The following is a 26,813-nucleotide window of genomic DNA, read 5'->3' on the forward strand; positions in this document are numbered from 1 at the left end:
TAGTTTTATGCAAAGAGTGATGCCAAATATTTGCCTGCTTTGTGGGCAGCAGTTAGGTGAAAGAGAATAACTACAGCTCACTTTTACCTTAATCCACTCTTAGCAAGAACTTCCTACTTTTCCAAGCTTAAAGAAATGAAGATAATGTGAATCAGAATATACGTTACTTCGTTTTCAAGTCGCGTTAACTCATCGACCTGGCTTTGCCATCAGCATAGAGATTCTGTGCAGCGAGAGAAATACTTGAAAATCTTGTTGCTGTCAGCACTTGCGTAAATTGCAGATAGTTTTGATGTGCAGTTCTGATTTAGTATATGAAAAGTCCTCAAGGCCTAGATGCTAAAGGACAGTCTTTAAAGAACGGTGGAGTTTGCGTTCAAGAATGATTATTAGTGATTACTTTTGCATTGTACAGAGTTTATCAACAAGAATAAAGAAGGTATCATCATATTATCTTATTTAATTGATTTTTTATCTAGAATTCCTAGTCATACGACAGCTAGTGCATGCAGTCGAGGACTTTCAACTTTAGTGCATGCAGTCGAAGCAAACAAGGACTTTCAGCTTGATACTAAGGCAATCTCTTCATTTGATTATTGTTTCAGACTGCTTGCCACTTGTCTATCTCTTTTCTTGTATTTTTGGTATGTCAAGAGAAAATTGAAAGTTTCTTATAGTACTCCATAATCCAGGAACTATGGGAATGAATTCTTATGAACTGCATTCAGAAGAAAGAGAAATTTGATATATTTCAACTATTCACAACCTTGAAATTTGAATAGCATAGTTACAGGTTATGTTGATCTTTTGGTTTCGGCATGCAGAATGTAAATTCAGTCAGCAAGCTTCAGATCTCAGGAAATAAGAACACCTTGTTAGAGAATTGTTACTGATTTTTATCATGTCTTTTTCATTTTCCATTTGCATTTGAGAAAAATCACGTTCATTCTTGGTACTCCAGGTGATTTTAGTCTAGACGTTGTGAAACTGAAAACAAGGATGAATTGTTTTCCTTTTTGTATCTGAACTCTGAAGAGCTATCATAATATCTGAAGCATCTGACTCAGTTATCGGTCATTACATCACCATCTGCAAATATACTCTGTAAGTTAATTTTTTTGCTCGGGATTTCATCATAGTTTTATGATTGTTGTTCTGTTGCAGGTTCTCATTTTGTTTTAAAGTGATAGGCAAATCAGAAGTTGGAGGGTTACCCTTAACTCACTGATGGCCGGGGCTAGCCGTTCCCGCAAAGACACAAACAATGAGCAAAGTGAAAAACAAGAAACAGGAACTAATTCTCCCAGTAAACAAACATCAGATAGCAGCAGCAACGAGAAGACTAATGTCGGCAAAGTTCCATACCATAAACTCTTTTCTTTTGCAGACCCTGCAGATTATGCACTGATGGTCATTGGTACGATCACAGCTGTTGGAAGTGGATTCTGTTTGCCTCTTATGACTCTCTTATTTGGAGAATTAGCCAACTCTTTCGGACAGAATGCAGAAACTAAAAGAGTTGTTAATGAAGTTTCCAAGGTATTATGTATTTCAACATATATATCCATTTTAATTAAGCAATGATATTCACAACGCTAATGCATCGACGTTTTTAGGTATCTCTAAAGTATGTGTATCTTGCATTGGGGTCAGGTGTTGCAGCATCTTCCCGTAAGTATTAAGGATCAACATATTTTGTAAGTTATGAACATTGAAATTAATGAAACTCAGTCAAGAAGTATACGTTTTCCACAGAGGTGGCGTGCTGGATGATCACAGGGGAAAGGCAGGCTGCTCGGATCAGAAACTTATACCTCAGAGCTTTACTGAGGCAAGATATTGGATACTTTGATAGAGAAACAAACACTGGAGAAATTATTGAGAGGATGTCCACCGATGCTATTATAATTCAAGATGCTATGGGCCAGAAGGTAAACTCTGTGTCTGTTTTCAGTCTTGTGCATGCTCAGACTTCTTTTCTCACTGATGAAAAAATCCACAGGTAGGAAAGTTTTTACAGCTTTCCGCATCATTCCTTGGAGGGTTTGTGATAGCTTTTACCAAGGGATGGCTCCTGACAACGGTCTTGCTTTCTGCTATCCCTCTTCTTGTTATCTCTGCTGCTTCTATGAGTGTCCTTATGGCAAAGCTGACGTCAAAAGGGCAAGCTGCTTATTCAGCCGCAGCCGCTGTGGTCGAACAAACACTTGGCTCAATCAGAACTGTAATAAAAGAATTACAATATGAACATTGGAAATTCTTTGGTTTTTGATGTGGTATCTAGTCAGTTACTGGTGACTTAATTTCCATGCAGGTTGTGTCGTTCACAGGGGAGAGGCAAGCTGTTGTGAAATATGAAAAATCTCTAAGTAGAGCTTATGAAGCTGGTGTACAGGAGGGATTGGCTGCAGGGTTAGGTTCTGGAATATTTATGTTAGTTCTGTTCTCCAGTTATGCTTTGGGACTATGGTTCGGGGCAAAAATGATTATAGACAAAGGATACACGGGCGGACAGGTCTTGAATGTAGTAATGGCTGTTCTTTCTGGATCCTTGTAAGTTCTAATTTCTATTATGGGATAGTTACCTTGATACTCCCTGAGATTGATGTAACAACAGAACTACTGGATTTTGGAAAACTGCAGTTGTACCTTCTGCAATCACATTTTACATTACGAGCTCCTTCTAGACATCCAGTCTTTCAGGAAGGAATTTGTAATGTAAAATATGATTACAAGAGACACAGTGCAATTTTTTGAAACTGAAAATTGTTTGCATTATGAATAAAGCTTAGGGGATGAGGGCAACCATCCATTCTATTTTTACCACATTGTCTGGTTGTCAAGAAAATCAAGGAGAGAGCATCGCTTGTTTCTACGTCTTGAGTTCTCACTTTAGTGATAATAGATATAGATCTTTGAAATGAAATTACATGTTCATGCACATACATTAAGCAAAATCGTCTCCTGTGAACTTTCCCCTTTATAATTATGATTGGCTCTGGGGAATGATAAGCGTTTGCTTATCCGCTTTTGGCTTTTCTACTAGTTCTTTAGGCCAGGTATCTCCATGCTTGAGTGCCTTTGCAGCTGGTCAAGTTGCTGCTTTTAAGATGTTTCAGACAATATACAGAAGATCAGATATAGATCCTTATAATATGGACGGAGTGGTGTTGAACGACATCAATGGGGACGTAGAGCTGAAGGATGTGCACTTTAGTTACCCATCCAGACCAGACGAGAGAATATTCAATGGATTATCTCTCACGGTACCAAGTGGGACGATGTTAGCTTTGGTGGGACAAAGTGGAAGCGGAAAATCGACTGTCATTAATCTTGTCGAAAGGTTTTATGATCCGCAAGCTGGTGAAATTTTGATCGATGGTATTAATATCAAAGAATTTCAACTTAGGTGGATCAGAGGAAAAATCGGTCTTGTAAGCCAGGAACCGGTGTTGTTTGCTTCAAGCATCAAAGACAATATTGCTTATGGAAAGGATGGTGCAAGTCTTGAAGAGATTAAAGCTGCTGCAGAACATGCCAATGCTGCTAAATTCATAGACCAGCTGCCTCAGGTCAGACTCTAGAAGCAATTCTAGTATAATGTTAGCAGATAACTTGTGCATTCTTTTCAAAATTCTTAGAAATGTGTATCATTCAAGACAACTAAAGACTCAATAGATCCTCAATTTCTCCAATAGGTAATTAGTCTTGAGTAGGATTACCATATACATCATCAATTTTCAGTTCTCAGAAGGAAATTCTAGACAATTGTGGTCATTTTACACAGGCTTATCTGCCACAAATACATGAATTTCATGACTTCAGGGGCTAAACACAATGGTTGGAGTGAACGGAACTCAGCTGTCCGGTGGGCAAAAGCAGAGGATAGCTTTAGCTAGAGCAATTCTAAAAGATCCAAGAATTCTACTTCTTGATGAAGCTACTAGTGCTCTTGATGCAGAATCTGAAAGGACTGTACAGGAGGCACTGGACAGAGTCATGATCAGCAGAACAACAATTGTTGTAGCCCATCGATTGAGTACAGTGAAGAATGCTGATTCCGTTGCTGTTATTCATCAAGGGAAGGTCGTAGAAAAAGGTTTCTGCGATGACATAAAATAGTTGTATTCCCATAAGACTTTTGAAATTTGATTCTTATCTTGAATTATCGCGAACCTTTTAGGCATTTCTTCGAAGAACAGAAAGAATTGAAATCTCTGTTGCAACTGACCAGGTTCACATTCTGAACTGACACGAAATCCTGATGGAGCATACAGCCAGCTCGTACAATTGCAAGAGTTCAACAAACAGTCGGTTTCTGCAGTGAATGATAAAGTTGCAACAGAGCGAATCTCGTCCTTAAGGTCCATAAGTCAGGGATCATCTGGAACAGGAAACAGCAGTCGTAATTCATTCCCAACGTCAGCAGGTCTCCTAACTGCAGCCAATGTGGTGGAGAAAGCATACAGAGAATCACACACTCCACCTTCATTGCAACACAAGGTAGAGCATAAAGTATCACTTTACCGCTTGGCTTGCCTTAATAAACCGGAGACTCCAGAGTTAGTACTTGGTTCGTTAGCTGCAATGGTGAATGGTTCAATATTGCCACTCTTGGGGCTCCTACTTTCTAGCATGATTAAAGCTTTTTATGAGCCACCTCACAGGCTTCGCAAGGATTCCAAATATTGGGCATGCATGTTTGTCGTTCTTGGCATGGCCTCTCTTTTGGCCACCCCGCTTAGGACATACTTCTTCGCTGTGGCAGGTTGCAAGCTGATCAAGCGAATACGTTTGATGTGCTTTGAGAAAGTAGTTCACATGGAAATATGCTGGTTCGACAGAATTGAGAACTCTAGCAGTGCAGTAGGTTCCCGACTTTCTGCAGATGCAACGTCCGTGAGAAATCTAGTCGGAGAGTCACTTGCGATACTCGTTCAAAATATTTCAACAGCCATCGCTGGTTTGATCATTGGTTTCGGAGCAAGCTGGGAATTGTCCCTTATAATCCTGGTCATGCTTCCGCTTATTGGACTAAATGGTTATCTTCACATGAAATTTATCACTGGATTTAGTGCTGATACAAAGGTTAGCTTGGTGATGGCCTGAGGCAAATAATTAATTCTGAATGATTATGTATTTTCTATCTTTATGAATTCTTGGAATGTTTCTCCTTCATTTGAACTGACTATGCCTAAAACCTGTGCCGAATATTTTGCTTCTGTCAAAGACGTAAAAGTTTCCATCGTAGATATGCTAACCAGGTCAAATATATCATTCCACAGAAATTATATGAAGATGCAACTCAAGTTGCCAGCGATGCTGTTGGCAGTATCCGAACAGTTGCTTCCTTTTGTGCAGAAGAGAAGGTGATGGAGCTGCACCAAGAAAAATGTGAAGCTCCCCTCAGATTAGGAACCAAACAGGGTCTACTCAGTGGAGCAGGTTTTGGGATGTCGCTGTTCTTTCTATATTCAGTCTATGCAGCTGGTTACTATGCTGGTGCTCGGCTTGTTGATGCTGGAAAGATAAACTTTGGAGATGTTTTTCGTGTAAGCTTCTTAAAATGAAAATTTTGGTAAGAATAACTTTCCAGGTGGATATTTATGTTTCTTGATTGGCAGGTTTTTCTTGGTCTCAGCATGACAGCCATTGCAATATCCCAGTCGGGCGCCCTTGCACCAGACTCCGGTAAAGCCAACGCTGGAGCTGCTTCTGTTTTCGCTCTTCTTGATCAGAAATCAAGAATAGACTCTTCTGACAGCTCAGGAATGACACTAGAAAACGTTAATGGAGGTATAGTTTTCCAGCATGTCAGCTTTAGGTACCCCAGTAGGCCCGATGTTCAAATTTTCGAGGATTTGTGCTTGGCTATTAATTCAGGCAAGGTAAACAGTTTATGATCAAGAACTTGTGATCTCCTGGTTTAAGGTTTCACATAATGTTTTGGAGTTAAAGAGTACTGGTTCACTTTATCAGACTGTTGCAATTGTTGGAGAAAGTGGGAGCGGAAAGTCGACAATCATTTCCTTGTTACGACGATTTTATGATCCAGATTCAGGCCAGATCACACTAGACGGCATTGGAATCCAGAAGCTGAACTTGAAGTGGTTCAGACAGCAAATAGGCCTGGTGAGCCAGGAGCCTGTTTTGTTCAACGACACAATCTGGGCCAACATCGCGTATGGAAAGGAAGGCAATGCCAATGAGGCGGAAGTCGTAGCTGCTGCAGAGTTGGCAAATGCACACAAATTCATCAGTGGTATGCAGAAGGTGTGTGCATTCCTTCTAAAGCTCTTACCATGCAATTTTACAACAACATGGTATTATAGAAATCAACTTGCCCAAAGTATGCCACAAATGTTGTAATTCTAATGCCTACAGGGGTATGAGACAATGGTTGGTGAGAGGGGGATCCAGTTGTCTGGCGGCCAGAAGCAGCGAGTTGCAATCGCAAGAGCTATAGTTAAGGCTCCAAAGATACTACTACTCGACGAGGCCACCAGTGCTCTTGATGCCGAATCAGAGAAAGTCATTCAAGATGCTTTAGACCGAGTCGTGGTGGACAGGACCACAATCGTGGTGGCTCATCGGCTGTCCACAATCAGGAATGCTGATCTGATCGTGGTTCTGAGAAACGGAGTTGTCGCAGAGAAAGGCAGGCATGAGACTTTGATCAACAAGAAAGATGGCGTATACGCCTCTTTAGTTGCGTTGCAAGGGGATGGCGATGGTGTTTCTTCTTAGACAGTTGCTGCTGCTCTTGTTTTTCCTAATAGTACAAATGCAGTTTGTGAGGGCTGGAATAAACACTATGGTCTCAGCAATGTAATAAAGCTTAAGGAAACTTGTCCTTTTACCTCTTATGAAGCTGCTAAACTAGTCCTTACACAGTGTATCTTGATAAGCTATCCTTTCCGGTGTTTAAGATAATCCATATGGTTGGATTACGACAAATGGGCGTAATCTTTTATTACACTGGGCTTAGATTAATTAGTAACCGACATGTATTTTTCTTTTTAAATTAAAAAATATAAAAGTGAAACTACGTACAATACATGTCCGAATGTGATACTAACGTAATACCAATGTGCAATAGAAAACATTTTACCTCGATGAAATATGGGGACGGAGGAAGTTGCTTAGTTGGGCTCAGGACACAAGAAATAGTGTTTTTCACTTTTACCCCATAAGAGTTCATATTTTGTTTTGAATTGATTGGAAAGTAGGGGGACTGCGGAGAAACAATCAGCATAACAACCCTAACCTTGCTCGGATGTTTTAGATTTGAGCCATAGGCCAAGCTCATGACCACCACCCAACAGGATACAAAAATAATTAAGATTACAAATTATAAATCAAGTTATGAATTTGACATTCTCATTAATTGATTTCATAATATCATCATATTCTGATATAAAAATTCGTAAATATTACTACCCATATGAGTAGTATGAATTATGCAATCAAGACTAAGTGTTTGCGCTAATACAGACACAGATATAATATGACACGGACATGGTAACATGAAATATGTAAAAGAATTAAGACACGACAAGATACCTATACGACTATATATAATATATATTTGTATTATATATATTCTCAATTTTTCATAAAATTAAAATATGCAATATGAAAAAATATCAAGATAAAGTATAAAATAAACATGTCTTACATTTCATTTTTAACCAAATATGGTTTCAAAAAATATACATAATCCAATTCACCCAAAAAAAATATATATACATAATCAATTTATTTTAGAAATTATGCAATAAAAAAAATCTAATATTGGGTTTATATAGAGTTAAAAAATTCTAATCTGATTACAAACTCTATTCTATATAAAATTTATCTCGAAAGAGTTTTTAACCCAACGTGTATTTAGAAAACTCAAACTAGATCAACTACCCCGACACAATACCCAACGGTACAAATTAAGGGTTTTCAATCGTGTGGTTTGTTGATTCATCAGTGCCCTAATCTGCCATCCAATTATTTCCACAAACGTACAATTCATCAATAATTCAGTACCCCAAACCACATGTCCTTCATTCATAAATCTCATCACACCAACATATAAATTGTTGCCCAAATAATATGTCCCACACTTTCACCCATAATGCCGGCTACCACCACTTTTATGCATGATTTTAGCTGCTGTCCAGTTCAAATATTCATGATTCACGTTTTCTTTTCTTTTTTTAATTGAATTCATCATTCTTCACATAAAATTTCGTATCTACAAAGAATAACTTACAAGATAAAAAATAATATGAAAAGATAAATTTTATACAAATTTAAATTTAAAAGTGTTATAATCTCTATGAACGTAGACAATCACTTGATTGTTCGCTCCAAATGTCGATCTAAGGGCTTGAAAACGTATTTTTCGATGTGATGTATCAGAATTTGTAGAGCAAATTATGTGTTGCTTTGAGATTTAGTGTCAAGGGTCGACGGATTTGATGGGAAGGAAGACGTAGAACTTTCACGATTGCAGAGATTTATCGTGGCAGAGAGATGTTGGACTTGAGTCCTTTGTTTTGATTTGTGTGATGACTTGGTGTTGTGTTGTATGTCGTGTTATTTTAATGTGGAATGTAATGACTTGTATGGTAGAGGGTCTTTTTTATATGTGTGGGCACACTTTGACTTGCAGCTTATGCTCACTTGTGTTGGGACCGAAAACTGTAGGTTTTGATATGGACCAATCAGCTAACTAATTGTATTTGAACATGTTTTGATCTAATTAACCAATTTAAACTAAAAAAATGCATAAGGCTTACGGATTTATATTCTTAAAAATATAAAAAAAACATAAATTTATTATGACACCTTTAATTCTGAAACTCTATTATTAGTCCATTTATTTTGACTTTAATTGATAATTTATTTTAAAATATTTTAGTATCAGCAATTATAATATTATAAATTTCAAGCAATAACTATACTTATCTACATATCATTATCACCATATATTAATATTTATAACAATCAATAATCACTATGAAAAAAAAAAATACATCCAAGAAAGATCAAACGTCAATTTTAATATTATCATTAATTATATATATTTATGATAAGAACTTTGATTTTATCATAATAATAAATTTCATAATCTTAATAATAACTATTATGTTGCAAAAAATGCTATTAACAAAAATTAGGGACAAAAAGTTGTGCATAAAGTTTTCAATATCACTAAACATAATTAGTGACACATATATAGTAAATACCTAGTGACAAATAATTATTATCGCTGTAAATGCGTCACTAATTATAGTGATGACTTTGTGCATGATTTTGGTAATTGTATAGTGATGGAATTTATAAAACTATTGTCACTTAATATATATTTTTAGTGATAATTTTAAATTATTATTCGATATTTTGTTACTAATATTAATTATATTTTGTTATAGTAAATTACTATTGCAGTAAATTAATATTTAGACATAAATGAAAGTTAAATCCATGATCTCATAATTATGGAGCCTCAACTTTATTAAGTAAGTCAGATGTAATTAAAAATTATTAATAAGAAAATAACTTATCTAATATAGTCGTATAATTACGTAAAGTAAAGCAATATTCAATGAAATTTAAACCCATATCTTTATAATCACGAAGTCTTAATTTTACCAATTAAATTAGATTGTATCCGCTCCTTCGATGCAGCTTTATTATATTTTTCACAATTATGCAGGTGATAAATACCAAAATATAAATCCCATGCACATTTATTAAAACTTTCTCTTGAAAAAATATATTCTAATATTTCTAAATCAATGAACATACCATCACTCTAACATTTTATAGGTAATAGATCAATATCCTAAAATTAATTAACAAATTCAAAATAAATAAATAATATACAATTAGTAAAAATAAATTAAATTTCCGTATTAGTAACACTCAAAATTACAATTTTTCTCGTGTAAACCTCCAAGGTGAGCACGGTCAGTTGTCACATTTATTACCACTCGTACGTCCATATTATTGCAATTAATCAATCGTATTTTTCGCATTAATACTCACATGATGACAAGGCTCTTCATCATCACGGATAATGCAATGCAGACGTACCAAATACAAAAATATCAAACCTTAAATTCAATTTTTTTTCCTGATTAATTAGGTTGATTAACAATAATTAAGATGTCATTTTCCTAGTCATTCATTAATAATGGGAGAAATGACATTTGTCATCCCGTAATTTAGGCCCTTTATACTTTTGGTTCAATTGATTACGTAATTCTAACTTTTTATTTCACAACTTTTAAAATGTAATATTTTTGGTGTCATGTTATCTTTTTTTTAAATATTTAACGGAAATGGCCACGTGATTGTTAAGTAAATAGGATGAAAAGTGAGAATTTTATTACCAATGGATGAAAAGTATAAAAGCTCTAATGACAATGTGTTAAACATATGGCATTTTCCGTTAAAATAAGATTGTCATAGGATTAAAAATGCTTTTTAGAAGTGACGGAACTTAAAGTGAAAATCTCATAACTAATTGGATAAAAAATGAAAAGAGCCTTACGTTGCGGGATCAAAAGTATTATTTCCCCATATATAAGCAAATGAGAAGTAGATTGAGGTCTACTTTGTTTCTTTATCTCATTTGAATGTATTTATTAATTTGAATTATGGATGTATTGAACTAGCCATTATATTTGAATATACTAACCGTTATGGTACGCAATCTCTGCGTGCATATAATAAATAATTATTTATATTTTAAAATATAATACGAATAAAAATAAAATATACAAACCAAAACATCACATTTAGATAAATAAATAAATAAAATAAAACTAATTTGGAGATGTTATCTACATAAAAAAAAAATAGTTTGAGTAAAATTTTCATGTTAGTATAAATAGATAATACAAATTATATAGATGAGGAGAAGAATTTGAGTAGATGTGGTTGAAAATACATAAGAACATTTTTGGTAATTTAAAAGTTTGTTGTCACGGTGTAAGTAATCGCTATTTGTGAGTGAAAATAGAGTTTTCTTTTTATAATAGTCGTCATGGCACACCGTCCCTGCGTGCATATAATAAATAATATTTTACGTTTTAAGATATATTATTAATGAGGAAATATGTATAAACCAATACATGTATTTTTTAAAAGGGAAGAAAGAAAGCAAAGAAAACCAACTTAAGAGTATTATTGGCATAACAATAAAATTGGTGTTGCACTGTCATAATCGTCATTTGTGAGAGGAAAAAAAAAAAGGCTTTTTTTATATAATATAGATATAGATTAAATGATTGAATTGCGTAGTTTAAAAAGGAAAACAAAAGAAGGGAAAAATGCATTTTGCCCTCTGTGTTTTGTGCCCCCTTCTGTTTTGTAAAACTTAGCAAAAAATTCTCATTCTGTTAACAATTGACCAGAAGTTGCATGAACGCACGGGTGGTGCGCTTGGTTGTTTGTTTATGTCATTTTGGTCAATATTTTAAGTCATTTTGGACAGAAATGCCCTCTATATGTCTACATAATAGAATAAGATTTTTTTGACTTGTTTCGTGTATATTTTTTTGCCATTAGACTAAAATATTAAATAAATTATATTTAAATTTATTACATTATAAAAATTATATCTTATTATTTTTTATTTAAAAAAAATTAGAATACCAAAAAGATACATATTTAAATACATTATTTTTTTATTTCAAAATTTCTTTAAAATATAATTGATAAATATAGAATACCAAAAAAATAAAAATGTACTAAATCTTATAAAAAATCATTTTAATATACTAAATTTCATTTTTCAAATTTAGGTTAAATATTTTTAATGGGTGTATTTAAAAGAAAAATGAATATTTTAAATAATGTACTAAATTTTATAAAAAAAAATATTTTATGTACTAATTATAATACTAACTATAATTAATAATTAAGTCAATTAAAATGCATTTTTGCCCCCTTTTCCACCGAAAACTTTTCTCTAAGTTTTCAGCGTCGTCCCGACAAGTCTTCAACTGTCAGTAGTACTATTCGAATTCTCTTTTCAAAAAAAAAATTATATTTTCAATTTGAATTTTCGTCAATTGAAGAGATTGGCTCAAACCACAATGGTCGAATTCATTTATCCTGGATTCAAAATGGATACGATACGTCCACCCTTTCAAAACTATCACATAACTGGGAGAGTGGACCTTAAACTACAACACGTACGCCAAAAAAAAAAAAAGAAGAAGAAGAAGAAATGAATTGATTAGCCCCGACAGGTTCGATAAAGAAGGTAGTGAAGACATGTCGTGAAACAGGAAATACAGAAAATGACTTATTGGGCATTAAATGTCATTTATGTTTTTAATACTGCAACAAATACCTTAAATGCTTTGAAAATATAAAAACCCAATTTTTCTAATTTACGAGGTTAACAACATCAACAAAATTACATCACTCCATTAATCTTTACTATAAAAAAAATACATAATATTAATGATTATTTTAAAATTATCGATAAAGATATATTTAGAATGAAGATAGTTTTAATCTTGTTGCTATATAATTATTAATAACGAAGATTGTGTTTATAATTGTCATTGTAAATAATTAAAAATACATCCAACATAAAATATAATAAGTTGATAATAATAAATAATTACTAATACTAAATTGTCATTATATATTACTTATTATTTCTAACGACAACTTAACATGTAATTTTTTTACAATTAAATTTTTCGTTGCTAATCCTCAAAAAGAAAAAGGAAAAAAATTCAATGCATTGAGTGGTGTGTCCATAATTTAATACATTATTGTTAATACGCTTTAGAAGAAAAATAATAATTTTTTCTAAAAAGTAGTTGAAAAAATAAAATAGGTTGCTAAAAATTACTTTTCTCCCCTTTACTATTTCTTTGTAGAAAACAATTTTTTCTTTATAATTGCAGCTTTATTGCTGTAAATCTATTACCATACATATATTATATTGTGCCCGCGTTTGTATCCTAAAATATTAAGAAGTTGTTGGTTTTCGTATTGTATCGTGTCCGTGTTGAATTTTGTGTATGTAAATTATAGTTAGACATACAATGTGATTAATTATAGAAAAAGAAGGTTATATATATATATATATATATATTATTTTCCCAAGGTAACGGATCAAGGCAAGGCAAGAAACAAAGCACGTAATAGCATTATAAAAATAATTAATTAGATAAATTCACACATGAAAGTCTAAATGTAATACGATGATGATGCACATGACATGACACCAAGAGAGAGAGAGATATAGGAGACAGAAAAACAAGAGGATCGATCCTCAGAGATAAGCCACAAACTTCAAGGCAACAAAAAACAATCAAACAACCTCTTCTAACTTGTGTTTATTAATAAATAATTACGGAAATGCTGTCCAAAATATCCATAATGTTGGTGAAGGGGACAGATTTATGAAAGAAGAGAAGTGAAGACTGTGAAGTGAAGCACATGAGGTGAGGGTGAGAGAGTGATGAATTAGCTGCTGAATATTAAAAAGAGGAAAGAACAGAGGAAAAAGAGCAGCAGAACCAATAAAAAGAAAAGGCCAAACACATGTGGATGAGTAAGTGTCAGCAGCCCCCCATGTGAGTGTGTGGACTGAAAGTGAAAGCACTGTATGTGTGTGTGTAATGGAGGTACCCATTCAACTGCTGTCAGCACCCATGTGCCTCCCCCCTCCCCCCACCCCATCTCAAAAGAAATCGAAGTATGCGACAAAGGGACTCTCCTAAAGTAGACTTTAATCATCATAGCACCATAAAACACCACCCTTTTTCTTTTCTCAAACTTCTCTTTTTCTTGTTTATACAGTGTGTGTGTGTGTAATTGCAACTTTACTTTTTACTGGTTTCGTGATGTGATATGCGATGATCATTCAGCACTCAAGGCTCTTTCACAGCATCATCCATGAAAATCCTGCTTTTTTTTTACCATCCATGCATTTCTCACCCTTTTGGGATTCTGTAACTTTTGCCTTTTGATCTTTTTTGTTGGGGGGTTGGGGGGTTGTGAAAGATAAGAAGAGAAGAGAGGTAAAATTTCTATTCTATAATAGTAAGAGTTAATATAGTAGGTTTTCTTTGTTATATGATGTTTGTGTTCTACTGTGGTCCAGCACAAATAACTACAGAGAGGGTACAAAATGAACAAAGAGAGAGAGACCCCACTCTCATAAATCAGTTCATCTGTCCTTTGCCCATGCATTATGTATTTGTTGTAACTTCTAGTAGTAGTAGTAGTAGTAGTATGGTATTGGTGATGACAATAGTCCTCATGAGATTTTTCCTTACACATCTTTTGCTTCTGTTGTTGTGGGTATGGTTTGGCTATACAGCTACATGACCTTTTTTACTTCCTTGTATATGCTAACTCAAACTTTCTGCATCAACCACAATGTAAAAGGGCAAAGCATCAAAAACCAAGAATCTTGAGCAAGAACTTTGTGATAAAAGCATTATACTCTTCAAGAAGACTAGTGGTCTTACCAAGCTATGTTAATTCCTGCTTGCTAGCCATTATCAGCTCTGACGCCCTACATTTCGATGGCTTCTTGCCCAGAAGAAAACCTGGATGTTGTCAATATATATCTAAGTTCTTTAGGTGTAACTTAGCAAAGGATATCGAGTGAAAGCAGCATTATAATACCTTGGCATTTGAACGTAACATGATTTGAGAGAAGCCATGCTGAGGGGAGAACTGCAGGGCGGCCCAGGGGTGGTGTTGTTAGAGGATTTGATTGTTACAGGTGTGCGATCATCAGCTGATGCTGAAGTTTGGGAGAAAACAGTGTGATGTTCAGCAGCTGATTTTGTAGGAGAAGCAAAGAGATTATCAGGAAGGATATGCTCCAAGCTGCTTTCATGTCCAACAGAACAAATATACAATCAGGAGGCCAGATACGGATCAAACTGGTTAAGTATAATTCAGGAAACCAGTCAAAATTCCTGGAAGAAGAGTTGTATTTTCCCTTTAGCCATTTATAGATTTTTTGGCAAGGAAATGGATAAGCAAAGTCTAGAATTTCCTCCGAAGCGTAATCCCATACCTTTCAGGGAGATCAGAGTCATCACCATGAACATTCTGCTGCTTATTCCCACCAACAACGTTGTCAGTAGAAGACTCAGTTCCTTCCGGCACCAACTTCTGATCTGCAGCAGCAACTTGAGACTTAGCTGCTTCCTGGTTACCATCAAACTCTGCAATAAAATCAGTAAAAGAAAGAATAAGAACCAAAAATGAAAGAAAGCTATTTATTGGAATTCCAATTTAAGGTATAACACTCTAGGTCTCTATGTTCTGGAAAAGTAAAGCAAAGGTGATCTTCTGAGCTAACCTTCTGAATTTTCTTGGTTAATTGCATCAGAAGCAGCAACAAAATTTTGATTCATCAATAACTGAGACTGTCTTGGGGAGGAAATTGAAATGCCCGCCCGCAAGCTTGGAAGAAAATGATGATTATTATGCTGATTTTTCAGGTCCATTAGTTGTAAATTCATCATCCTTCGACCTTGAAGTTCAATAGCATGCTGTAACTCTGCCTCCTGTTCCAATTTTCTTCTGAGCATCATCTCTTGTGTACTGAACAACATTCTAGATCCTGGATAAAAGACAAGGAGATTCAGCTAATAAACTCATAAATTCACTTGATTCTTTGAGTTAATTAAGCTTACCAAAGGGGAGATCGATGTTATGATCTCTAGAATCAATTCCCGAAGGGCTTAAGCAAGCTGAAAACTCCCCTCTCTCCAAGTGTTGTTGCTGCTGCTGTTGTTTCCTACAATAGTTCAACAACAATAGTATTGCAATTAGCAGGAGAAAAATCAGCAAACATCACAACTGACCAATATAAAGAGTGCACATAGTACTTGTCTGGGATTTTTCCTTTCTCCTTGTAAGGTTTGACAAGCACACGAGAATCACACACAAAATGAGGGTTTCCTTTTGCAAGAATCAGCTTAACAGTCTCGGCGTAGACGAATGTCACAAACCCAAACATTCGCTTCTGCTGATAAGGGATCCTAACATCTTGCACTGGTCCGAACATACTTCAAACCAGGTTAACAAAAGCATTGTCAGTGCATATCGGAGTAGCAATTTCAGTGTCGAAGTTTGAATGAACTTCTGATCAATTACCTAAAATAATTGGATACATCCTCTTCCTTGAATGTACTGTCAGCTGGAAACGTCAAGTAAATCTGTCGGGAGCTCGAATTCACACCACCCATCAAACCCATTGACGAAAAGTCACTCCTGCATGTTGATAAATTTTAAATTTGCGAAATTCATCACCCAATACCCATCATTGATACAGCAAACCTCATGATCTAAGAATGCACCAGATCGCAGATAAGATATCACATAGAACCAATCAAGACCCAATGATGCTAAGACAATCACAACCCGAGTACCAACATAATAATCGGAACGGAGAAGAAAAAACCCAATCTAAATGGTTGAAAATAACAATATACACTACCTTCCTCTGCTCATCACACGATGATATGGTGTGGATGTAAAAAAATTACAACGAACACATAAATTAAAGAACACATCGCGAATGAAGAAACATCATCACAGAATTACTGCTTCCCAACCAGCATAAATCACAAACCCATAATTGTAAACCAAGAACGACAAATAAGAGCAGAAACACGCACAAAGGTCATTTCCGTAATACAATTGCAGATAATAGTACACATGCATAATGCCACAGCTCACAAGAAACAAGAAAATTATGCAAAAACAGAAAAAAGAAAAGAAAAAGAAAAAGAAATGCCCAGAATTCCTTTTACCGAAAAGCTCTAAACTTTATATACTTCCAGGAACAGTTAAACTTTACATAAAGTAAAAAGTAAAAGGTAATTCCCCAAAAAGAATTACCTCGGATGCTCATTCAGTAAATCCATGTTCTTGTTGTAAGCAAAAGGATGGTGACCTCCGTAAGCCATAAGTGCAAACCTCTGCTGCTGAAGAGCTTTCACTCTCAACAACTCATCAAATCCAGAAGAATTCTTGCTTGGAGACCCCACCTCAACTGCTTCACCACCTCCAATTTCACTGTGCAAGAACTTGCAAGCACTCCCATTCTTGCAAAAACCCCTTGCGAAATACATGCAAGGCCTCCACCCAAATCCACTCCCATTACTACCTCCTTCCTCAAGATTAGACAGAAATGCAGCATCATTCACTGAACAGCTCCGCCTGTGAAATGGGTGGTGGGGGTGGGGGGAGGAGAGGCTGCTGTTCACATCCTCGCCATAAGGGAAAACCAGAGAATCACTTCTCCCACTTGGACTCATTATTGGATCCACCATGGAGTCATCAAAAAAGGACAGCTGATCTTGAACTTGAGGGTGCCCACCACCACGACCACCACTCAAGAACTCATTTCCAAACTCATTGCCGCCATAAAAGCTCAAGCCTGATGAACCTGAACCGTTGTTACTACTACTATTAGCACCAGCACTAGAACCATTGAGTGCAGCAGCATAAGAGAAAGGTCTCGGACTGCTTCTTTGGAAAGCAGCAGCAGGTGAAGATGGGTTGCTCAAATGGAACCCATTATTTGGTATCAAGATTCTTGGTGAACTTTGAGGAAAAGGGTTGTTTGTTCTCATGGGATTTGAGAGAGGGGTTGAAGGGTTTGAAGAAGGGCTACTCGAAGCAAGCCCCAAACAGGCCTTAGCTTGGTTGATGTAAGACAGCAAAAGGGCTTCAGGGCCAAAGGCTAACCTTATCATCTCCTTCTCCCCTTGGTCTTGTATCAGTATATAACCCATGATTTTTGAAGCGTTCTCCGGATCCAAAGCTTGGATCCTTGACATCACTGCTTTAGTAGCCTCGTATGTATCCATGGGAGACGGTTTTTCTTGGTCTTTCACTTGTAAATTTCGATGATTTTCTCAAGACGGGGTGTTGACAAGTAGAGTAGTAAAATCCAGTATGACTTCCACTGCCACGAGGGGCTCTCTTTTTCCCCTCTCACAAGTGAGAAATGAGAGAGAAACAAGAACACAGGGTGAGGGTTTTTAAGTAGTTTGTAAAAGAGTGACCTTTTGAGAGAGAGAGAGAGAGAGAGGAGATGGTGTGGTGATTCTTGGAGGGGTGTGTTAAATTTGGGGAATTATTATTAGGAAGGGAAGGTGGCTAAGATTTATCCATGTTGTAAAAGGTAATGATGAGTTGGTGCTTATATTTGGGTAATTATTACATTCCTTTGAAAATAAGGGGCGGAGGGGGAAACCAACAAATCTTTTTTATTACTATTTTTTTTTAAAATAAAATGGGTGATCTTAAATACAGTCAACATGAGTCGGGCAGGACGTTATTCGCAAAATATAGAATCCAGTCAACATGAGACACTGCTATCCGCATAATGTAAATCATAAATTACTTACTATATACAAATCACTCATTAGAACGCTCTTTATATCGCCACAAGAAATTAAATTCGTAATTATCTAATTAAAATTAGTCAACATGAATCAGACAGCACATTGTTATCCGCATAATGCACATCATAAATTGCTTGCTAGCTACTTATATAAATTACTAGTTAAAATCGTTTGTATATCAACAGAAGAAATGAACCCATAATTATCTAATGAAAAATAATCCCTTCTTATGGATTGAATCAACAAATATTGATATATATAAGAGAACAATCTGACCATTAAGCAAAGGAGGAAAAAATGGCTTTTGGATTGTGTATTTTTTTCCAGTTGTTCCAATGTCTGGCATTTCTGCTGCCCTTTTCCTTTCCCTACTTTATGAGCAGCAATAAGAGGTGGAGCAGTTCATTTTTGCAGGAGAATGGTCAAAGCCAAGAGTGCCCAACAGGGCTGCATGAGGCTGGGGGGTAGATGGGGTAGGTGGCGCTGGACGAGAACATAGTTAAAATAAAAATTAAGAAAATAATTTTATTTTCACCTCCAACCTGTGATCTATTTCACTCATATTAGGCTCGCTCCTCATATTTTGGTGATGTTAGGACGAGTAAGAAAAAAGAGGCCTCCTAACCAATAGTTGATTTATCATTATAAATTTTTTTATTATAATTTTAATTGATCGATGTCTTAATAAATAATATGTCATATATCAAAAAATAAATAAATAAATAAGCACAAGAAAGTAGCAATATGATAGCGCCTAAATAATATTACTAGTTCAACTTACAGACTTTGATAGCCTTAAGTCAAGTAGAAATAGTACCATCCAAGTAAAAGCTCCAACACCCAATATAATTGTGGTGGAGAAGAAAATCGAACCTCGAAACGCTATATAATGAACGTATGTTACCTGCAAAAAAGACAAGGTAAAAGAAAAGTTATAATTCATTTCTAACAAAAATCTCAAGAAAAGAAAAATGCAGTCAGTATATAATAATTCTTCTTCAATTTTTCCAATTCTTGTTAAAATAGGCAATGACTTTGTTCATTCTCAATTGACTTAATATGTAGCACCCTCAAACTACAATACGATATAAATAAATCATTTCAAAATTTTCATTTTTCTTTTTAATAAATATAATATTTTCAAATACAATTTTGGTGTGCATAAAAATAGGTTGGCCCAAACAGACCCAAAAGATCCAAAAAGAAGAAAGAAACAAGAGGCTCGTAACATTTTAGTCCTTGACGAGTGCCCCCTAAAAAGCAGACAAGCGTGTGGCCTTGGCAGGTGCCCCCTATAAAGCAAACAAGCGAGCGGCCTTGGCGGGTGCCCCCCAAAAAACAGATAGGTTAGTGGCCTTGGCAGGTGTCCTAGAAAACAGATTGGTAAAGGAAGGAAGTTGAAGTCATTCCCGTTTCATTTGGCCATTTATAGATCTAAAGTCCAAGTCAAGCCCACCAATCGATGATGAGAACCGCCCATTAAAAAATTATCAGGTCGGTCCAAGAGGGAAGCCCAATACATTAAAAAAAAATTATTCATACATGTAAATTAAAAATAATAATCATTTTCATAGGAAAAGTTCTGAAAAAGAAACTTAAACATGAATTCAACAATAAATCAATATACCATCTAAAATCTATAACATAAAGTTTAAAAATCGATCCAAATTTCAAATTTACTGAAATATAGAAAATTGTATACAATATACTAAAAACATTATGTATGGATAGTAACATAGTTTATCTAGCATAAATATAGTATTAATATAGATACAAATATGAATACAAAATTGTTGGATTTATACTACATAAATAATTAATATAAATATAAATATAAATACTCGCTTTCAAATTGGTGAAAAACAGATTTGTTGATGAATATGTCTAATTCCTTCATATCTGACTAAATATATGGTTGCATTTGGTGGATTTTCAATTAAAAATAATTTTAACATAAAATTCATTTAGAAACTAACATGAGAGTAATCATTACCACAAATATATATATATATATATATGCTATAATCAATTAAGGAAATTATTAATATTGCACTTACCATTAATATTTACTTATCAATTAAGTATTTCTACAATTAAATAAATTTTAAATTCTAAAAATTCACTATTTGGTCAAAACTGAAGGATTTTGGGTCAAAAAACCCCTTCAAATATATTACAACGGGCTCTTTTAATATTTGTTATAATTATAAATATATATTCATTATTTAAAATATTATAAACGCCTATGGAATTAACGGTCTTCTAACAATTATTCCCTTATAATGAGTTGTTCTATCATGAGAGGGTATTTGTTAGGCATCCATTAATTTTAAGAGATATTTATATTTTTTCAAAGAAAAAAAAGTATTTATAATTATGAAAAATTTTAGAGAAATTTATTGTAATTTACCTTATTTATTTAACTTTCTTTCTCCCCAAAAATATGAAAAGTAGTCATTAATTTCGAGCAACAAAACTCTTAAAACAAAATTGTTCTTAATTTTATACATTCTAGCCAATTAGGTTTAGCTCAATTGGTGAAATTAAGGGCACATGATCTTAGAGATCATGGATTTCAAAAAAAGAATTTATACGTTCTAGAAATAATGCAATACTAAGACCTAAAATTATATAAAATAATATATATATATATATATATTGAGGCAATCCAAATAAGCGTTCAGTAAGTGCATATTTGAATGACCTTTTTTCAGTAAAAAAGAATCTTAAATGTTAAATAAGTTTTTTTAATTGGAAGAACAACTTTAAATAAATTTACAAATGTTTATATTAATCCAAAAAACTAATTAGAATTTATTCCAATATATTATTATTTATGTTATTTAAATTTTGATAAATGTACAATAATTTATCGTGGTCCAAGAGACATATTGATTTTTTTAAAATTATTAGTAACATATTCAAATTTATTTTATATCTATTAATATTTTTTATAGTTGATTGTTATCATACTTATTTTTCAGTATTTTATCATTTTTTATACTTTGAAATTTTAATTATGTATTTTATTATTTTTTAAAATAAATAATTCCCTCGACCTAGGCACAGGTATGTATACTATATATTCTATTTTTGTAGAATTCTCTAAAAATATTTCTACAAAAAATGTATATTCTAAAATATTAAAATATTCTCTTGGCAAAAATTTCAAAATTAAATAATACCCATAATGAATTTTTGCAACTATTTTCATATATCCTTCCTATATAATTCCATCTCCAACGAAAACTATATTTCTTTCCCTCTACCTACCATACATTAAATTACTTTCATTATTGCAATATTAAATAAAATAAATAAATTAAATGTCATCTATCAATAACCATCATAAAATTGTACCTCATCCCATGATTTAATACCACTAATAGCAAATCAACTCCGTGATACATGATTCCAAATTTTATATTATTCTAAAATGCACCGCCAATTACATTGACACTTTTTTTTTTTTTAAATATAAGTTTCATTAATAAAACAAAATCGTACTGTACAACAGTACTCAATTGGTGATTTCTCCCTCGACAAGCCAAGGGATACACCATAATTTACACGAACTAACAGAACGAGATAAATTAACACTAATAATCATCTGTCTAATATCTTCCACAATAATGGTGGCTATGATGCTCGATGGTCACTCCTTATGCTCTAAGCGTCTCAAATTTCGTTCCCTCAAAATGTGGTAAATACAAGCAGCAGGGAGTGCACGATAAGCCAAGTTAATGATATGTTTTCCTCTCCATTTCCTTGCAGCCTACTCAACATCCCGTGGCCACTCTCCACTTACATTGACACTTCTTGAGATTAAGTCATAATATATGTATATTCTTAGTCTTTTATAAAATTATAAATACGCCCTTAAGGTTATAGTTGTAAATTACAAATATATCCACTATTTAGAGACGAAACTTACACAAACACCTCTCAGGGGATATAGCTGTAATTTTGTGAAAGATAGTAGATATTTGTGTATTTTACCCTAACTTTAGAAAATATCAATATAATTTATCCTATAATATGATCAAATATAAATTTTTAGAATAAAAATTCTCTCAATTCACATTCATTCTCAAACGAGAACCACAAAGGTAGGTATATGTCTTTTTTTGTAAAATATATATATATATATTAAACGCATGATTTAGGCACTTTAATCATTCAGCCATAAATGTTTAGCAAGGATCCTCGTACATGGTGAATAACCAAATTTTAATTGAAATAAAATTTTTCGTTGATTTGAAATTATTAATATACTGAATTAATATTGTAAATTTAAATATGTTAAATAATATAATGAGTCGTATTCTATAAAAAGAAAAGGAAAATAATTAGGACGTGCTTCGATGGATTTTTATATGCCTACTTGGCTTTATTTGAAAATTTCTCATCAACATCAAATTTTATCTGCCAGAGTTTAAATGAACTTGAAGAATCAATAAAGTCTTAGGATAATAAATCAATAAAAATGAATATAAAAATAAAAATAAAAATTATTGCAAAAAATCCTTCCAGACGAGCTGAGTAAACCCTGCCCGCTTTGCTTAATGGCCTATAACCCATGACCCATCTTTAGGGGTGGGGAGCCCAAATTGATGTGTCGGCGAAGGATTTTAAGTTTGTCACTTACATAGAAAGTTAACATAACTACATTGTTCTTTAATTAATCTAAAATATCTCAAGTACTAACTTCTAATTTCTAATTTCTACACAATAAATTTCGATTAAAATTTTATATTTAAATCTCGATTTGAGTTTTTATTTTTGTCGATTTTGGAATGTAGTGTAGTGTGTACTCGATCAACGTCTTATTACGCGATGTATTGTTCCCTCTGATTTTGTACAAGGCTCATAATTTTATTTTGAAAATATCCCTTACTAGCTAGAGTAGACCATAGGGTTCATAAACTACTCAAACTCCCATCTGCAAGTAATATGATACATTTGTCTACATCATTAATCCTTCAAATAATGGGATTAGGAGGGGAAAATGTTCTCAGATGTAAGGCCAAATTGTGTAGCTTGATTTGATCGGTTTATCATTGTGCGAGATATTGTCTGCTCTAGTCTCATATGAACTTCATATTTTTGTCGTAATAATGCGCATCTCTAGGAAAACGAGGTATCGGGATTTATAAACTACTCAAGTTTATTGTTTGCAACTTATATGTGATGCTTGCCTATATCATCATAGTATTCCTTAAATTAGACTCGGCCGTTAAATAACTCGAACTTTACAAAAACTTTAGTCGAGTCAAGCACACGTCAAGACTGAGCATTTTGATACTTGTCTGACATACATCAATTTTTATTAATGGAGTCGAATATTTACTGGACTTTAAATCTTAATAAATCAAAAGACAGAAATAAATTGAATTTAAGGTAAATCACAACCAACTCCCTGAAGTTTAGCTATAAAAACTTTCTCGTTATTTGTAAAATTACAAATACCCCTTTTTTCCTCCCATTTTAATAATTATCTAACAACAAGCTCATTTTATTAGTCTTTGTTAAATTTCTATCTAATTTTTATAGTGAACAAATTAAAATACCATTTTTATTTATGAATTATAATTTTATATATTTTTTAGAGATTTCTAAAATAATTTTATGGATTAATATGTTCTGCAAATTATAAATTCACCCGCAGATTTTTTTATATTTTTTCAAAATACTTTTTTGTATATAAAAAATTTAAGATTACATAACTGCATTAATTTTATAAATAATAATAAAATATTTATAAAGATACCAAATTCCAAAAAAAAAACATTAATTTACCAAAGAATTTATTATGCTCATTGAATAGAGATCAAATACTCTTTTAGAAAAAAATAAAAAACCCATAGATTAAATGATCTTTATATGTACATTTATAGGTTTTCATAAATCCATAACACTGTTGTCTTGGTTATCTGACACGTGTCGGTGTCTGTCCCTCACCGTGAACGATTGTACTATGGTCAATGCCAGACCAGACTCATACTTGCTTTCAAATCGTTTCCAGGACTGCCAAAAAAAAATCGATCTCAATCCCGTCCGACCGCCTCCGAATCATGTTAAATCATGTTTCATTTTATATTTTAATTGATATATACATACTATGTTTATAATATTTTGGGATAATTACTTCTCCCCTGATATTTGGTATATACATAAATCTTCTGTGATTTGAAAAATTATACTTATCACATTTGAAGTTTGCTTCCGACTACTAAATAAGTTTATCAATTAGTCAAAATTTACCGAACTTGCTGATATTAACAAGAATATTGAAAAAAGTTTATATTTATCTCTGATTGACTTATTATTGATATATTGTAGGTCAAATAAATATATTTATGACCAATTACCCTCACACGTCTTCACAAGTTAATGCATGTGAGGGGGTATATCTTCACCGTTATAACGGTAGTTTAATTGAAAAAGAATTATTTGATCTGCATTAAGTCAATAATAAGTTAATAGAGGGTATATATCAATTTTTATTTTTATTTTTTTTGTTAATAGCAACAAAATTAGTGAATTTTGTCTAACGAGGAATTTATTTATTAGATGGAAGCAAACCCCAATGGTGCTAGATGTAATTTCCTAAACAACATAGTATCTGCGTGTAATTACACCAAACCTCAAGAGAGGTGAGTGTAATTATCCCTAATATTTTTTGTTAAACAATATTAAAGGATAATTATATTTACCCCTCACCTATTGTCTTTTTACACAATCCACCCTTACCTTTTGTTACTAATTAGGGTAAATAACAAAAAGGCTTTATTTGTTTGAAAAATTACGAATACCTTTAAAACTAACGTCCATATCTAACAAGTACCCTTTATAATGGGTTATCACAATGAGATATTTGTTAGACGATCATTAATTTTAAAAAATTATTTACAATTTTTTAGAATATTTATAATTACAATAAATCATATGAAAACATATTGTAATTTACCTTAAGAAGTATTATCTGTTAGCATCTTAATTAGCAACAAAAGAGATTTTGAACCAAATCGAGTTTGGTTAAATCTAAACAATTATATACTAAATACAATACAATTATCTTATAATTAATATATAATTTAAAATAAATAATAAATATATCATAATTACTTCTAATTCGATCAAATTTAATTTAAATAAAAATTTTAGCCCCTCCCTACAAAAATATCCCTATATGTATACATACAAGGTACAAGGTAGTAGGCAAAAGTTGGATGAAGAGACATTAATGTCCATTTTAGCTGCTTCCCGAGAAGCATCGCATGAGGTCCAAATATTTCATTTCCCAACTCCTAAACTCGACAAATTGGTGTAGATTCGTGCATTGTGAACGGTGAATCTAGTTTTCATGTCTTGCTAAAAAAGTTCCTACTTACCTATGAATCCTAACTTTGCCCGTAAAATTGATATCCCACGATTACAATATTTTGATTTTAAATTCTACCAATATACGAGTGCTGGTGATATTATTTGTTTACTAAAACAAATCCCATCAATACCATGATTAATAGTAGTTGTTGGTAATTATAATTATAATCAACTGTTCTGTTTTTCACAGACGACAACGAGGAGAGAAAAAGAAAAAATGAATCCTTTATTTAGTTGGCTAGCAATGATGAACATGCAATAATAGAGCAAAAATTAATCAGGATTTTAAATTAATGATTGAGGTAGTCCGACAGGGTGGTGGATTTAAAAAAACAAAAAGGCTAGATACGACCATGTCGTGAAACAAGAAATAATAATTGTACAAGAAATGTGTAAAAATAGGTAGGAGAGAGCTAAAACAACAAGTGGGCATGTCATGCATGTGTGAATGGCCCTCTTCCCACCTTCATCTCCACCTTAAAGGGACTACAAAAATTAGACAAAAGAGTCCCTTAAAGTAGCCTTTAATGATGCCATAAAAGGAAAAAGAAAATTACATTTTTATTTTTTGGGTTCAATTTTTCACCCAAAAATAAATATCAGAATAAATTAGATTAGCACCATTTGGACTACGTCTGATTACATAAATATTTTTTGTCCTTTGTAAAAGTATAATTACATACCTTGATATTGTTATTGTATTACAAATATAATCCCTATTCAACGGAGAAATTTTATACAAACGTCTATTAACACCCCTTCAATGGATGTACCTGTAATTTTATGAAAAGTATGAGATGTTTGTGTGATTAAATTTAAGGGTAAATTACAACTACCTCCATTGAGATTTGACATAATTACAAATACTTTCTTATTGTTTGAAAAATTACAAATACCTTACTGACTTTACGTCCGTCTAACGACGAGCACATTCCGTTAGGTTTTCATCTAATTTGGATGGTGAATTGATCAAAATGTCATTTTGGATTATAAATTATAATTTTATATATATAT

The 26,813-nt window shown here is 33.2% G+C and overlaps 2 protein-coding genes across 3 annotated transcripts; one reads left to right on the forward strand and one right to left on the reverse strand.

Moving 5' to 3' along the window:
* The first annotated feature begins 483 nt into the window (after positions 1–483).
* Positions 484–6,976, forward strand: LOC105163643 (ABC transporter B family member 11). Its single transcript, XM_088881778.1, has 13 exons — positions 484–1,104; positions 1,191–1,539; positions 1,617–1,671; positions 1,756–1,931; positions 2,003–2,224; positions 2,315–2,553; positions 3,047–3,572; positions 3,826–4,099; positions 4,235–5,088; positions 5,286–5,552; positions 5,625–5,888; positions 5,980–6,273; positions 6,385–6,976. The coding sequence occupies exons 2-13, from the start codon at positions 1,228–1,230 to the stop codon at positions 6,745–6,747; spliced, it is 3,846 nt and encodes a 1,281-aa protein (XP_088737904.1). The 5' UTR covers positions 484–1,104; positions 1,191–1,227; the 3' UTR covers positions 6,748–6,976.
* A 7,071-nt stretch (positions 6,977–14,047) lies between these two features.
* On the reverse strand, positions 14,048–18,148 carry LOC105163642 (zinc finger CCCH domain-containing protein 53). Of its 2 annotated transcripts, XM_011082067.3 has the most exons (9): positions 16,900–18,146; positions 16,153–16,269; positions 15,885–16,064; positions 15,690–15,793; positions 15,353–15,616; positions 15,065–15,215; positions 14,665–14,871; positions 14,505–14,585; positions 14,048–14,398 (listed from the first exon to the last, which is right to left on the reverse strand). In XM_011082067.3, the coding sequence occupies exons 1-8, from the start codon at positions 17,871–17,873 to the stop codon at positions 14,552–14,554; spliced, it is 2,031 nt and encodes a 676-aa protein (XP_011080369.2). In that variant the 5' UTR covers positions 17,874–18,146; the 3' UTR covers positions 14,048–14,398; positions 14,505–14,551. The 2 variants fall into 2 exon arrangements, 1 of the variants encoding a protein (XP_011080369.2); XR_002287325.2 differs by lacking the exon at positions 14,048–14,398 and having other exon boundaries at positions 14,665–14,963; positions 16,900–18,148.
* Between the last annotated feature and the right edge of the window lie 8,665 nt (positions 18,149–26,813).

The sequence above is a fragment of the Sesamum indicum genome, linkage group LG6 (assembly GCF_026168435.1).
Source record: "Sesamum indicum cultivar Baizhima isolate 11 linkage group LG6, ASM2616843v1, whole genome shotgun sequence".
Lineage (NCBI taxonomy): Eukaryota > Viridiplantae > Streptophyta > Magnoliopsida > Lamiales > Pedaliaceae > Sesamum > Sesamum indicum.

Excerpts from the sequence above, each read along its gene's own strand:
- LOC105163643 (XM_088881778.1), top strand. The coding sequence starts at position 1,228 with ATGGCCGGGGCTAGCCGTTCCCGCAAAGACACAAACAATGAGCAAAGT. Across the intron at positions 1,932-2,002 it reads AAGATGCTATGGGCCAGAAG|GTAGGAAAGTTTTTACAGCT; the intron begins GTAAACTCTGTG and ends AAAAATCCACAG. Across the intron at positions 6,274-6,384 it reads TCATCAGTGGTATGCAGAAG|GGGTATGAGACAATGGTTGG; the intron begins GTGTGTGCATTC and ends TAATGCCTACAG.
- LOC105163642 (XM_011082067.3), bottom strand. The coding sequence starts at position 17,873 with ATGGATACATACGAGGCTACTAAAGCAGTGATGTCAAGGATCCAAGCT. Across the intron at positions 16,065-16,152 it reads GATGTATCCAATTATTTTAG|TATGTTCGGACCAGTGCAAG; the intron begins GTAATTGATCAG and ends CCTGGTTTGAAG. Across the intron at positions 15,216-15,352 it reads TAACCAAGAAAATTCAGAAG|AGTTTGATGGTAACCAGGAA; the intron begins GTTAGCTCAGAA and ends ATTTTATTGCAG.